The sequence below is a fragment of the Perissodus microlepis genome, chromosome 19, assembly GCF_051167445.1.
Source record: "Perissodus microlepis isolate ML-2025 ecotype Zambia chromosome 19, ASM5116744v1, whole genome shotgun sequence".
Classification (NCBI taxonomy): domain Eukaryota; kingdom Metazoa; phylum Chordata; class Actinopteri; order Cichliformes; family Cichlidae; genus Perissodus; species Perissodus microlepis.
Window position 1 is genome coordinate 15,926,695 of NC_140479.1, and position 16,075 is coordinate 15,942,769.

Genomic DNA, 16,075 nt, shown 5'->3' on the forward strand with positions numbered 1-16,075 from the left:
GACTTTACGTTTCCCAATTTTTGCTTTAAGTTATTTTGTTATTTACATAATAATGTAGATAACCTAATAATTATCCTTATTGCTGTTTTAGAGAGGAGCGGTGCTTCAAAGGACAGTTGCAGATTTCTGTCAGAATCTGCAGATTATACAGTACAAATAAAATGTTCACGTTGTCTTCCCAACAGTTTCACTGACATCTACACTGGATGGCCAGGAAGTGTTCGCGATGTCTTCTCGGGCACTGATAATTGCCGTCTGTCTTGTGTCAGTGACGTAAAAGACTGATTTAATGCAACATGACCATTCAAACAGCAGTCGCTTTCTAAAACATCGGATATGTATCGGATTCAGTACCACATACGAAAGTGACCCAGATCGGATTTGAAAATATCGGATTTGTGCCGTTCACACTGTCATACCATGATCGGATATGGGTCGCATAGGGTCAAAAAAAAAAAAAAAATCGGATTTGATGCGCTTTCGCCTGCAGTGTGAACGTAGCCTTAGATTCCTCAAGTGCTTTTCACATTTGTTGTCTCATCTCTGTGGCTTCCAGGTACATGATTCATGCAAGAGATTAAAAAAAGGAGCTCCCATTTCAGATAAAAATATGCTTCTCTTTTTATTAATATCCTCTGGAAGGCCTTTTGAGTTATTACACCACATCTACTGTCAAACTACTGAAACAGTTGGTCAGGAAACATCTTCTGCATCGAGTTAGCTATGACAACAATCATTTTAAAAGGAAATAAAAAGCAACTTCTGAGCTGTCAGCAAGTTTGGGACTTTGAACCTTTGAATAAAATCACCTTTGACACAGCTCACAGTCACTGGTGATGTCTGAGAAAAATCCACCTTTTTATGAATCTGGATGTAGTGGATAGAATTCAGTGATAGAAATTAAAAATTCAAGCATATTAATGCACCATCAATTTTGACCCAACGGTGCTGCTTGAAGCTTGGATGCACAGTTTCCTGAGCAGATAGCAGATATTTCGGCATAGATGAAGGAAAAGATGATGAAGATGTTCAAGGAGATATAGAAAAACACAGTAAGGTGCTGAAAAATGACAGTGTGTTACATGTTTTTGTCACTTTAAGCCATTTCATAACGTGGCAGTATGTCTGTGGCGTAGAGGCTGCTCAGAATTCACTGCATCACTGCCCATTTTTTGATGGGAGGGTTTAACCAGAAATGACAAATGAATGATCAGTGTAGCTGAACACACAGTTATGAAAGCACGGAAGACTTAACATGCAACTTCTTGAATATAATCATGCAATACAATATGATATTCACTTTCTTCTGCATAACCTTAAACAGGTAATGCACCTTTTTTACTTTTTAATTTTTAATCCTTTACTCACATATTTGTTGTTTTATATTGTTGTGAGATTTTTTGTTGACATTTTTCACAGGTTCCTCACTCAGTGACCAAGTCTTCCAGACTCCAGCTGATATGTATAAAAATCAAGGACAAAGAGCTGAAATCAACTGTGTACACAAGATAGCTAACTATGATCGCATCTTGTGGTACAAGCAAACAGAAAACAGTCAACTACAGCTCCTGGGATACATGGTAGTAACCCGAGACGTATTAGAGCCTGGATGGATGGTTGAAATCAAAGGGAGTGCAGATAAAGACCAGACCTGCACATTAATAATAAAAGATCTCTTCCTGAACAGCAGTGCAGTGTACTTCTGTGCTGCTAGTTACACAGTGCTACATAACAATAATCCTCAATACAAAAACTTCTTCACTGTTAGTCTTCTTACAGCTCATAGCTGCTTGCACCTGTATTCTAACCAACATTGGTTTTGTGATTATAACCCAGTAAGGGAACGGGAGGTCCTTACTGTGAGGAAAAGCCTTTAGCCTCCACCTACCATTATAAAAAGCAGGAGACTTAAATAATGAAAGTCTCTCTCATCACATTGTACAGTAACACTATGATTGCTCAACCGATCATCGCTTTCATATTCTCATCTCTGTGGCTTCAAGGTACATAAACATTAATCACTTTTGTTCATGTAAGACCTGAACACGTTTGCTCAGAGTATTTTTAATATTCATTTATATTTTCTTCTTTCAGGTTTTTCCCAGGATGTGACTCAACAACCTGAAATCAGATGGAGTTATGTTAATGAAGTTGCAGAGATGAACTGCAGCCACAAAAAAGATATATCTCATAACCAGATGTACTGGTATATTCAAAGACCGGGCGAGACCATGAGACTCATTGTGTACACAGCTTTGGGTGGGGTGCCCGACTATGGTGGGGCGCCTAAAAACAAATATTCAGCTCTAAAAGCAAAAGCTGAGAACGGCGCTCTAACTGTGAATGATTTGCAGCAGAATGACAGCGGTGTGTATTTTTGTGCTGTCAGCAAACACAGTGATGTGATAAGTAGGAGAAGCTGTACAGAAACTGCTCAACAATTAATCTGATAGAGATGACTTGACTTTTATGTCCTCCAGTAGGTGGCGATGAAGCTCAAGAAATACTGATATCAAAACCTTTAGCAGTTGGTTTCAAGAGGAGGGCGTCAATAAAAGTGTGCATGGGGAAAATGTTCACATCACTCACTGTTCTGTTTTCAGACAGAAGCTCATCATGCTGACATTATTCAGTTTGTTTTGGCTCACTGGTAATCACATTTATCATCCAAGGATCCCAAATTATCTTTTGTTTATATGCTGATTATTCATTTTCTCTGTTTCTAGGTGTTTGTCTGGGTGTTAAAGTTTCCCAAACACCTTTGGAAGTTTTCAGAAGACCTGGAGAAAAAGTCCAGCTGGTCTGCAGCCATGAAAAGACCGACTACCCGCTCATGCAGTGGTACCAGAAATCCCCTGGAGACCAGGCTCTGAAGCGCATTGGACATTTATATTACAACAACAAAGAGCACGAGGAATCGTTTAAGACACATTTTAATATTAGTGGAGATTTGAGTGGAGATAACGCAAAGAATGCTTCTATGTTTATAGTGGACCTAAAGGCACCTAAGCACAGTGCAGTGTATTACTGTGCAGCAAGCTTTGCACACTGAGAGGTAAACCCCTCCCTGTAATACAAAAACTCAAAACCTCCCACTTTAATGGTCTGATGGATCTAAAGTGAACATACTCCTACCACCTCTTGGTTAGATCCCAGCCAGTATAGTGTTCACTTCAATTACATCTTAAAGTTTAAGACAGATCAGTAAAGTCCGACATCAAAACACAGCAAGTTCAATTTAAAGACACGTTATCAAAGGAAGGTCACAATGATTGTTTTTCTCTTTTTCTGGTGCCTGACAGGTAATACCTTGTTTACATACCATAAGATCCTGTTGACATTTATATTGTGTCATTAAGTGTATCATCTGTTGTAATTTAACCAGAATTTTTTATGTTTGTCTATTCAGGCGATGTTAACATGGAAATGGTTTCATTAAATGTGTCGGGTTATTGTCTAAATTGAATTTTCTTCATTCTCTATCCAGGTGTCTGTCTGGGTGTAGAGGTTGGTCAGACTCCCTCCGAGTTCATCACAAATGTTGGATCCAAAGTGGAGATTTTCTGCAGCCATGAAAAGACTGACTACAGGGTGATGCTCTGGTACCAGCAGCCACCCGGAGAGACAGCTATGAAACTCATTGGGTTTTTAAACTTCCAAGCTTTCACATTTGACCAAGACCAATATAAAGATCATTTTGATTTTACAGGAGATTTGAGTGGGGATACAGCAAAAAATGGCTCTCTGATAGTCAAAGTGGCACAACATGAGCACAGTGCAGTGTACTACTGTGCAGCTAGATATGCACAATGACAAAAAGATTGTCTGAACTTTACAAAAACCCCACAGCCTGGAATCATCAGTGGTTTGAAAAAAGAAAATAAACTGATTTGAGACACCTGTTTTTGTGGTTTTGGTTTTTACTTTTGATATAGTTTTGCTGGCTTATTACAATTTTACCAGACTAATGAGATTTCTAGTGTGTAATAAAAACTTAAAAGCAACCCAAGTTTAATTGATAATTCAGGTGAAATAAGAGAATAGAGATTTATGCTGGATCTTAAGCTTACAGTAATTCATCACCAGAAAAACAGATGGTAAGTTTGTTAGTTTTAGTTTTACAATGAAACAAATCTTTCCATCTTGACATGACCAACAGTGAAACAGTGAAGATTAGCAGAACAGAAAATATGGATAAAGTTAAATAGTAAAGAATAAAAAATATATATATATTTTTCAGTTGTCGCTTGAATATACAGACTCAGAATTATTTCGCACAATTTTTGTAATTTTGTCTCTGTAAATCACCACAGTGGACTTTAAATTAAACACACACAAAAAAGCTGTGATCAAAGTGCTGACTTTCAACTTTAATTAAATGGATTTAACGCAAGCACTGCTTTAAATGTTTATGAACTACAGCTTTGAACAGTCTCCCATTTTCAGTAGTTCATTGACTGACAGGTAGTTTCATGGCCATGCGAGCCTGTTTTTTCAAAGTGTTGAACTGTATTTGGTAGCTTCAAACTCACAATTCAGTATAAAATCTAAAGCGATATCAGGGCAAGTGAAAGAGGACATAATAAGGCTGAACCTCCACCCCCACAGACCACCTTCATGTTGGATATGAACATGTCGTTTGACATCAAACATGAAGCCTTTAAATTTGTTGTTTCCATCATCATTTTTGTTCTCTTGAATTAAATGTATCATTGAACTGATGAGAAAAACTGTCTGCAAAATTAACAATCTGATTAAAGCTGAAGCATGTCAAACATTATATTTCTTAATAATTACATTCAAAAAATTATATTTCAAAAATAATCTGAGAAATTTTAAAACAATTATGACTGTGTTCATCATGTTAACCAATAGGAAAAATGACTGTGTGTTGCAGAACATCTGCCTGAAGTGGTGCTGCATCAAAATGCTGTTTGTTGCCAAACGGAAGAAATAGTTGCTAGTTCTCTTTAAACTTGATTTGGTGTTTGTACCAATGTGATAGTTTTATTATTAGTTTTACACTGGGACATGATCTTATTATTATTGTAGAGTCTTTACCTTCTAACATGGTCATGAGTGTATAACCACAGATTAGAACCACTACAGGGAGCTTGCACAGTCCTGAGGAAATAACCATCCAGATTATGATTTGTGTTACACATCTCTGTTTAGTTTAGGTCTTTGCTATTTGAAGTCCTGTCATAAGGTGGCAGCATGTCTGTAGTGCAGTGGCTCTTCAGAATCCACTGCATCACTGCCGATTTCCTGATGGGAGGGTTTACCCAAAAATTACACGTGAATGATCAGCAGACTGAATGTACAGAAGACATAATGTTCATGAATGTAGTCATGCAACACAACATGATGATCACTTTCTTCTGCATAAGCTTTAACATCATCCTCGTGTCAGGTAATGCACTTTAACTTTTCCATTTTCCAACATTCACTCTCATATTCCTTGTTGTAATTTGTTGTGATGTTTTCATTGATATTTTTCACAGGTTCATCACTCAGTGACTAAGTCCACCAGAATCCAGCTGATATGTATAAAAATCTAGAAGAAACAGCTGAAATCACCTGTTCACACAGTATAGACACCTATAATCAAATCCTCTGGTACAAGCAAACAAAAACCGGCCAACTGCAGTTCCTGGGATACATGTACGGAACAAGCTCATCTGTAGAGCCTGGAGTGACTGTGACAATTGGTGGGAATGCAAATAAATACCAGACCTGCACACTGACAATTAAAGATCTCTTCATGAACAGCAGTGCAGTGTACTTCTGTGCTGCTAGATTCCACAGTGCTACATATCACTGATCCACAATACAAAAACCTCCTCACTACCAATTTTTATTACTTACCACCTGCACCTGTATTCTAACCAATGTTTTCCTTTTGATTACAATCATGAATACGAGATCCTTGCTGTGAAGCAAAGCCTTTAACTTTCACCTACCATTATAAACAGTAGCAGGCTTTAAAGTTTGAAATAGGTGCTATATCTCATTGTAGTCTCACTATGATTGCTCATTAGGTCATAACATTAATAATCATCTCTGTGGCTACAAGGTACATGAACATTTCAATGACGTGCATGGCATTTATTATTATTTTCTTGGAATCCATGAACAATTTTTCTCAAAGAACTTTTAATTTTCAGGTTATAGGTCTACATAATTTGGCTGACCATGGTGTGGCCCTGGAAAAAAAAACCCCCAAAACAAACAAACAAACGTCATCTGAGGGAATAGTGGTAGGTTTTAGGTTTTTGTCTTTTTTTACCAGTATGTTATAAGTTTTAAGCGTTTAATTATGTTTTTAACTGTCTTTTTAGTTCTTATAGGTTTATCGCATGCTTTTATTGTGAAACTTGTTTAATCCAGAAGACACCTCACTGTTATCGCTAATCACCCTCACCTGTGAGAGTTCATGCCAAGTCAACCAATTAGCGTGAGCCTTTCGACCACCAAAAGACCAAGAGCACTGAAAGGAGGGATTGTAGAGGATGTGTGGGGACCCTGGCTGTCTTAGTATTTTAAACTGACTTTTAGTGTTTTTAACAATTTGTGCACATTCTGTCTGGATTTTTAGAATTTGATTTTTATATCGTTATATTTGAATTCTTGTTGCCCCTGGCCATTGCTGTTTTTATTCCTCGTTTTTATTGTAAATAAATTATATTTTGCTTTTTAAAGTTTGTTCTCTTCTACCTTGGCTACCTGCTCTCCACTCGTCAAGAATGGTTTTTCTCTTCCAAATGGACCTACCACACAAACATGAACATAGTGATGTTTGAGAACCTGTTCGAAAACATCGTGGAAAAAGTCACTTGACTTTTAGGTTCCTCCAATAGGTGGCAGTAGTTTCCACAAATACTATCAGAACGTGAAGTAGCTCCTTTAAAGAGGAAGGTGTTAATACAAGTGTCTATGGCAAAATGTTAGACACTCGGTTTTTTGTCTTCAGACAGGAACTCATCAAATTCGTCATTTAGGAGTCCCACTTCATATCATCATATAGTTTCTCTGTAGAATATTCATTTTCTCTCATTTTAGGTGTTGAAGTTCACCAAACACCTTTGAAAGTTTTCAAAACAATAGGAGACAAACCCATCTAGTCTGCAGCCATGATAAAAACCAATTACATACTCATGTGTTACCAAGCTACAGGAAATCAAGCTCTGAAAAACACTGCTGCTATAAAGTGTGCAAAGACAATGAGGAACTGTTTGAGAAACATCTTAATATTACTGGAGATTTGCGAACAGAGAAAACAGAGAACGAATCTCTGTTTATAGTTAATCTAAAAGCATCTGAGTACAACACAGTATAGTACTGTGCTGCAGGGTAAGCACAATGAAAGGAAAACCCCTCCCCTTGAGACAAAACTGAACCATTAATCAAAGTGGATGTTTTAAACTGAAGGTACTCCTCCCACCTCTTGGTTAGAGCTCAGCCAGTATTGTGTTTTTACTTCAGTTTCATCTTAAACTTTTAGATCAGTGGGGGTCTGACATCAAATCTCAGTCATTTAAATCCCTAAAAATCTTAGACATCTTTATCAACAAAGTGTCAGCATGATTCATCATCTCTTCTTCTGGTGCCTCACAGGTAATAATGCCTTGTTTGCACACAATAAGCCCCTCAGAAAGTGGAATTTCATTCCTTAAATGTCTCATCTCCTTTTCTTTAAAATACAATCTTTTGTCATTCTCTATCCAGGTGTCTGTCTGGGTATTGAGGTCCGCCAGACTCCCTCTGAGTTCATCACAGATGTTGGATCCAAAGTGCAGATTTCCTGCAGCCATGAAAAGACTGACTACAGGGTGATGCTCTGGTACCAGCAGCCACCCGGAGAGACAGCTATGAAACTCATTGGGTTTTTAAACGTCAAAGCTGTCACATTTGACCAAGACCAATATAAAGATCATTTTGATTTTACAGGAGATTTGGGTGGGAATACAGCAAAAAATGGCTCTCTGATAGTCAAAGTGGCACAACATGAGCACAGTGCAGTGTACTACTGTGCAGCTAGATATGCACAATGACAAAAAGATTGTCTGAACATTACAAAAACCCCACAGCCTGGAATCATCAGTGGTTTGAAAAAAGAAAATAAACTGATTGAAGACACCTGTTTTTGTGGTTTTGGTTTTTAATTTAATACAGTTTGGTGGCTTGTTCCAATTTTACCAGACGTGTAACATTAGATTTCTAATGTGTAATAAAAACTTAAAAGCAACCCAAGTTTTTTGGATAATTCAGGTGAAATAAGAGAATAGAGATTTATGCTGGATCTTAAGCTTACAGTAATTCATCACCAGAAAAACAGATGGTAAGTTTGTTAGTTTTAGTTTTACAATGAAACAAATCTTTGCATCTTGACATGACCAACAGTGAAACAGTGAAGATTAGCAGAACAGAAAATATGGATAAAGTTAAATAGTAAAGAATAAAATATATATATATATTTTTCAGTTGTCGCTTGAATATACAGACTCAGAATTATTTCGCACAATTTTTGTAATTTTGTCTCTGTAAATCACCACAGTGGACTTTAAATTAAACACACACAAAAAAGCTGTGATCAAAGTGCTGACTTTCAACTTTAATTAAATGGATTTAACGCAAGCACTGCTTTAAATGTTTATGAACTACAGCTTTGAACAGTCTCCCATTTTCAGTAGTTCATTGACTGACAGGTAGTTTCATGGCCATGCGAGCCTGTTTTTTCAAAGTGTTGAACTGTATTTGGTAGCTTCAAACTCACAATTCAGTATAAAATCTAAAGCGATATCAGGGCAAGTGAAAGAGGACATAATAAGGCTGAACCTCCACCCCCACAGACCACCTTCATGTTGGATATGAACATGTCGTTTGACATCAAACATGAAGCCTTTAAATTTGTTGTTTCCATCATCATTTTTGTTCTCTTGAATTAAATGTATCATTGAACTGATGAGAAAAACTGTCTGCAAAATTAACAATCTGATTAAAGCTGAAGCATGTCAAACATTATATTTCTTAATAATTACATTCAAAAAATTATATTTCAAAAATAATCTGAGAAATTTTAAAACAATTATGACTGTGTTCATCATGTTAACCAATAGGAAAAATGACTGTGTTGCAGAACATCTGCCTGAAGTGGTGCTGCATCAAAATGCTGTTTGTTGCCAAACGGAAGAAATAGTTGCTGATTCTATTTAAACTTGATTTGGTGTTTGTACCAGTGTGATAGTTTTATTACACTGTGACATGATCTTATTATTATTGTAGAGTCTTTACCTTCTAACATGGTCATGAGTGTATAACCACAGATTAGAACCACTACAGGGAGCTTGCACAGTCTTGAGGAAATAACCATCCAGATTATGATTTCTGTTACACATCTCTGTTCAGTTTAGGTCTTTGCTATTTGAAGTCCTGTCATAAGGTGGCAGCATGTCTGTAGTGCAGTGGCTCTTCAGAATCCACTGCATCACTGCCGATTTCCTGATGGGAGGGTTTACCCAAAAATTACACGTGAATGATCAGCAGACTGAATGTACAGAAGACATAATGTTCATGAATGTAGTCATGCAACACAACATGATGATCACTTTCTTCTGCATAAGCTTTAACATCATCCTCGTGTCAGGTAATGCACTTTAACTTTTCCATTTTCCAATATTCACTCTCATATTCCTTGTTGTAATTTGTTGTGATGTTTTCATTGATATTTTTCACAGGTTCATCACTCAGTGACCAAGTCCACCAGAATCCAGCTGATATGTATAAAAATCAAGAAGAAAAAGCTGAAATCACCTGTTCACACAGTATAGACACCTATAATCAAATCCTCTGGTACAAGCAAACAAAAACCGGCCAACTGCAGTTCCTGGGATACATGTTGGGAACAAGCTCATCTGTAGAGCCTGGAGTGACTGTGACAATTGCTGGGAATGCAAATAAATACCAGACCTGCACACTGATAATTAAAGATCTCTTCATGAACAGCAGTGCTGTGTACTTCTGTGCTGCTAGATTCCACAGTGCTACATATCACTGATCCACAATACAAAAACCTCCTCACTACCAATTTTTATTACTTACCACCTGCACCTGTATTCTAACCAATGTTTTTCTTGTGATTACAATCATGAATAGGAGATCCTTGCTGTGAAGCAAAGGCTTTAACTTTCACCTACCATTATAAACAGTAGCAGGCTTTAAAGTTTGAAATAGGTGCTATATCTCATTGTAGTCTCACTATGATTGCTCAAGTCATCATTACATCACATTAATAATTCCTTACTGTGAAGTAACTGAAGTAATACCTGTAGACTCTGTATAGGAATTTCTTTTATTTATGTATTAATCACATTATTTTATTGTATAATGCCTTGGTGCCACTGGATTTTAACATGTCTCACACTCACACAGTACAGATGGTGGGGGTCTGGTAAGGAAGTTGGGGGGGGGAGCAGACAACTCCACAGGAAGAATCTTTTGTCTCTTCGAGGACTCTGGGAGGTAGCAAGGGAGTGTGAACCTTAAGGTGTGAAACAGCTGTGTACTGCCTTTTGTTCCTAAAGAAGGTATTTAACTGAGAGCCATGTTAGGCTCGTGAGACTCTGCTGACCGTCTGCCCCGCAATCATGCAGGCTCTCCACCAAGCTTGGTTTTTCTGTTCTTTGTGTTTTGATTAAAGAATGTTAGCTACCGCTCACTGCTCGTCTGCAGGCTTTATTTAATGGAAAACTTCCACAACACCTCCACCTACCATTATAAATCATTATAAGTTTCAGGTTATAGATCTGCCCCCCCCCAAAAAAAGAATGTTAGACACTTTTTTTTTTGTCTTCAGACAGGAGCTCATCATGCTGGCGCCAGTTTGTTTTGGTCTATTGGTAATCAAATTCATCATTTAGGAGTCCCACTTCATATCATCATATATACACTGTAGAATATTCATTTTCTCTCATTTTAACTTTTGAAGTTCACCAAGCACCTCTGAAATTTTTCAGAACAGTATGAGACAAACCCAGGTCTGCAGCCATGGAAAATCCAACTACATGCTCATGTTACAGAAGACCAAGCTCTGAAATACATTGCTGCTATAGTCCAAAGACAATGAGGAACTGTTAGAGAAACACTTCAATATTACTGGAGATTTGAGAGCAGAGAAAGAAAAGAATGCATCTCAGTTTATTGTTGATCTAAAGGCACCTGAGCACAATGCAGTATAGTACTGTGCAGCTAGCTATGCACAATGAAAGGAAAACCCCTCCCCTTGAGACAAAACAAAACCATTAATCAAAGTGGATGTTTTAAACTGAAGGTACTCCTCCCACCTCTTGGTTAGATCCCAGCCAGTGTAGTGTTTTACTTCACTTTACTTTTAAACTTTAAGAGAGATCAGTGGGGGTTTGACATCAAATCGTAGTAATTTAAATCCCTAAAAATCTTAAACATCTTTATCAGCAAAGTGTCACCATGATTCATCATCTTTTCTTCTGGTGCCTGACAGGTAATAATGCCTTGTTTGCACACAATAAGCTCTTTGGAAAGTGGAATTTCTTTCCTTAAATGTCTCATCTCCTTTTCTTTAAATGCAATCTTTTGTCATTCTCTATCCAGGTGTCTGTCTGGGTGTAGAGGTTGGTCAGACTCCCTCCGAGTTCATTACAAATGTTGGATCCAAAGTGGAGATTTTTTGCAGTCATGAAAAGACTGACTACAGGGTGATGCTCTGGTACCAGCAGCCACCCGGAGAGCCAGCTATGAAACTCATTGGGTTTTTACACTACCAAGCTGTCACATTTGACCAAGACCAATATAAAGATCATTTCGATATAAATGGAAATCTGGGTGGCAACACAGCAAAAAATGGCTCTCTGATAGTCAAAGTGACACAAAAAGAGCACAGTGCAATGTACTACTGTGCAGCTAGAGAAGCACAGTGGCAAAAAGTCCCTCTGAACTCTACAAAAACTCCACATTCATTCTCAAACACCTGCATTAGCTGTTGTTTTGTGGTTCGATTGATTTGTATAAAACTGTACTGATATACCCCTGTTTCTAATATCTTTGCAGTCCCTTTTGAACTCACCACCAGTCCTCCCTCTCCCCCTCACCACACACACTCACACAATCTGTTAACTGACTTTTTTACACTTTACACACCACTACCTCTGTAAGACATGCTGCTCTATGGACAATCTTTTTTGCTCTGGGTTTACAAGCTGCTACACTGGTCACTTTAAACCACTCCAAATTATAAATTGTAAACTGTAAATTCTAATTGTAACTCTTAAGCGTATATTTATTTATTTTCTTCTCCTTGTAATATCTATTCATTAGCTCGTTTTTACACTGATGTAACCGGAGACTCGTCGTCTCGTCTCTCTGGATGCTGCATTGGATACAGCAGAGATGATAATAAAGTGTACTTTGACTTTTGTGGTACTAAGAGTTGCAAAGACCTCTTTATGCAGTGATCTTAGTACGTGAAATACTACAATTCACAAATCTTAAAGGCTGTGCAATGTATCTAATCATAAATTCTAGATATTATTCAGCCAAAGATGAATTTGATTTTTTAACACCAAGTATAGTGAAGACAACCAGTACATCTTTCAGTACGCCACTTTTACTCGAGTGGCTCAGAAACACTCACAGAACACAAATATGACACTTTCTCCAAGATAAAACTCCTCCCACTTGATATGATCAAATTCCAGTTACTTACACATACAGCCACTAATTATCAGTTTCTAATAATTTCTAAAACAATTAAGTTAATACAGACAAAATGATGCCTTCTTTCAATAATTTGAAATGGCATTCTGTATTCTGGATTAAATGCATCACTGAACACTCTTTAAAAATATATTTTTGTTGGAGGGACATGTTCCATAAGGTTCTGACTTAACATTCTCTTACAAATTTCTTTTCGGCTCAGGCCTTTGCTATTTTAAGTCCTTTAGTAAGATGGCAGTACGTCTACAATACAGTAGCTGCTAAATTCACTGCATCACTGCCCATTTTACTGATGGGAGGGATTACCAGGAAATGACAGAAATGATCAACAGCTGAATGTACAGTTATGAGAGCACAGTAGACTTAAGAGGACTGTTTCTTAATCATGCAAAGGAACATGATGATCACTTTCTTCTGCATAACCTTTAACATTATCCTCGTGTCAGGTAATGCATTCGTAACTTTTCAGTTTTTCACGATTTACTCTTATACAGCTTGTTTTACATTGTTGTGGGGTTTTTGTTGATATTTTTCACAGGTTCCTCACTCAGTGACCAAGTCTTCCAGACTCCAGCTAATATGTATAAAAATCAAGAACAAACAGCTGAAATCAACTGTGTACACAGTATAGCTGGTTATGATCGGATCCTCTGGTACAAGCAAACAAAAAGCAAACAACTTCATTTCCTGGGATACATGGTAGTAAGCCAAGGAGCACCAGAGCCTGGATGGAGGGTCGACATCAAAGGGAGTGCAAATCAACACCAAACCTGCACATTAATACTAAAAGATCTCACCCTGAATAGCAGTGCAGTTTACTTCTGTGCTGCTAGATACCACAGTACTATATATCACTGCTCCTCAATACAAAAACCACTTCACTCTTAGTTTTTATCTCTTACAGCTCACAGCCGCTTGCACCTTTATTCTAACCAACATTGGTCTTGTGATTATAATCCAAAACTGGAATGGGAGGTCCTTACTGTGAAGAAAAGCCTTTTTTTTTTTTTTTTCTTTTCTTACAGGTCTCCTTCCAGCCTCATCCTCAACACAATTTGGCTGAAGTCAGATTATGGTGGGACCCCTGACAAAACAAAAACTAACAAAGTGGTTTGAGAAGGGGAGACCACGACCCTCATTGTCTATGTACTCTTTAAAAACAAACACTGAGCCAGCAAAGAAATAGTTGGAAGTGGGGCTGTTACTGTGAATCATTCACAGCTAAATGACAGTGGTCTGTACCTTTGTGCCGTTAGCATCCACAGTGATGTGAGAAGTAGGAGAAGCTGTTCAAAAACTGACCATTAAACTAATACTAGAAATGACTTGACTTTTATGTCCTCCCAGTAGGTGGCGCTGGGCTCAAAAAATACAAAGATCAAAACCTGCAGTAACTGGCAAATATTCGAGTCACCCACTTTTCTGCTTTCATACAGATGCTCCTCATGATGACATCCAGTTTGTTTTAGCATATTAGTAATCACATTTATGATTTAGGAGTCCCACTTCATATCATCTATAGTTTTTCTCTCTTTGTAAGTGTTTTTCCTTGGATTAAAGTCTACCAAACATCTTTGAAAGTTTTCCAAAAACCTGAAGACATGGTCTAGCTTGGTTTGTGTCCATGGAAAGTTAACTATACACTCATGCAGTGTGTAATCACAAAACTTAACAGCGTACCATACCTAAAGTGGTCCATCTAAAAGCACCTGAGCACAGTGCAGTGTACTACTGTGCAGCTAGCGATGCACGCTGAGAGGAAAACCCCTCCCTTTAATACAAAATCTCAAAGTGATCAAAGAGGATGGTTTTAAACTGAACATACCCCTCCTACATGTAAGTCTATTTTAAAAGCTGTCATGTATAACTAGTCCCAAACATTACATTTGCTAATAAGGACATCTTAAATTAATACATTCTCAGGGCAAATGCATATACAGTAGCTTAAAAGTAATATGAATAAACTCTTTTTGCAGTCTTGAGGACTTACCCTTCCCTAAAGTCCTTTCATAAGGTAGCAGTATGTTTGTGATGCAGTTCAGAATTCATTCTAGAGCCTGCACTCAATGTGAAAACAAATGGGAGTGCAAATAAAGGCCAGAACTGCACATTAGCAATTAAAGATCTCACTGTGAACATCAGTGCAGTGTACTTCTGTGCTGCCATTTACCACAGTGCTGCATATCACTGCTCCTTAATACAAAAAATCTCCTCATCGTTTTTAGAGCTCACATGTGTTTGCACCTATATTCTAACCAATAATCTAATCCTATATTGGAATGGGAGGTCTTTACTGTGAGGTAACTGAAGTAATGCCTGAAGCCTCCACCTACCATTATAAATAGCAGCAGGTTTTAATTTTTACAGCACCAGCTGCATCTCCTTGTAGATTATCACTATGATTGCTCAAGTGCTCATAACGATTGTTGTCTCATCTCTGTGGCTGCAAGGTGAGAAACATTTCTCAAAGAACGATCAGAATTACTTTGGTTTTTTTCCACAGGTCATTCCCAGGATGTGATTCAATACCCTGAAATCAGCTGGCGTTTCCTCAACAAAGCTGCAGAGATGAACTGCAGCCACAGCAAAGACACACGTTATACTCAGATGTACTGGTACATTCAAAGACCAGGAGAGACCATGAGGCTCATTGTCTACACAGTATTTCGTGGGAACCCGGACTATGGCGGGGCGCCTGAAAACAAATATTCAGCCATTAAAGAAGCCATTGAGAACGGAGCTCTTACTGTGAATAACTTGCAGCAGAATGACAGCGGTGTGTATTTTTGTGCTGTGAGTAAACACAGTGATGTGAGAAGTGGGAGAAGCTGTACAAAAACTGCCTGACAATTAATCTGATATTAGAGATGACTGTTATGTCCTCCAGTAGGTGGCGCTGGAGTTCAAGAAATACTGACATCTAAGCATAGCTGCCTAAAAGAAGGAGGTGTTAGTAAGAGTCAACTGGTGTTTTGTTCACAGACAGGAGCTCATCATGAACAGAACTGAACATGCTCCTCCCACTTCACTTCCTCTTAAACCTCTGTGGGGTCAGTCAGCTTATCTGATGTCAAATCCCAGCAGTTTAAATCCATAAATAAATGTTTCTTGCCAAAGAAACAACATGATGATTTATTTTCTCTTTTTCTGGTGTCTGACAGGTAATAACGTATTTGCATACAATAAAATCCTCTGACAACGGAAATGGTTTCATTAAATGTATCATCTGTTGCAATTTAAAAATAATCTTTTTATTCTCTATCCAGGTGTCTGTCTGGGATTCGAGGTCCGTCAGTCTCCCTCTGAGTTCATCACAGACGTTGGA

The 16,075-nt window shown here is 37.9% G+C and overlaps 1 protein-coding gene across 1 annotated transcript in view; it reads left to right on the forward strand.

The window, feature by feature from the left end:
* Positions 1-15,148: 15,148 nt before the first annotated feature.
* Positions 15,149-16,075, forward strand: part of LOC146365690 (M1-specific T cell receptor beta chain-like) — a 29,957-nt gene continuing 29,030 nt past the window's right edge. The window contains exons 1-2 of the mRNA XM_084915565.1: positions 15,149-15,200; positions 15,254-15,543. Of these exons, the coding sequence (XP_084771691.1) occupies positions 15,149-15,200; positions 15,254-15,543 (342 nt within the window). The remainder of the gene's footprint in view (positions 15,201-15,253; positions 15,544-16,075) is intronic.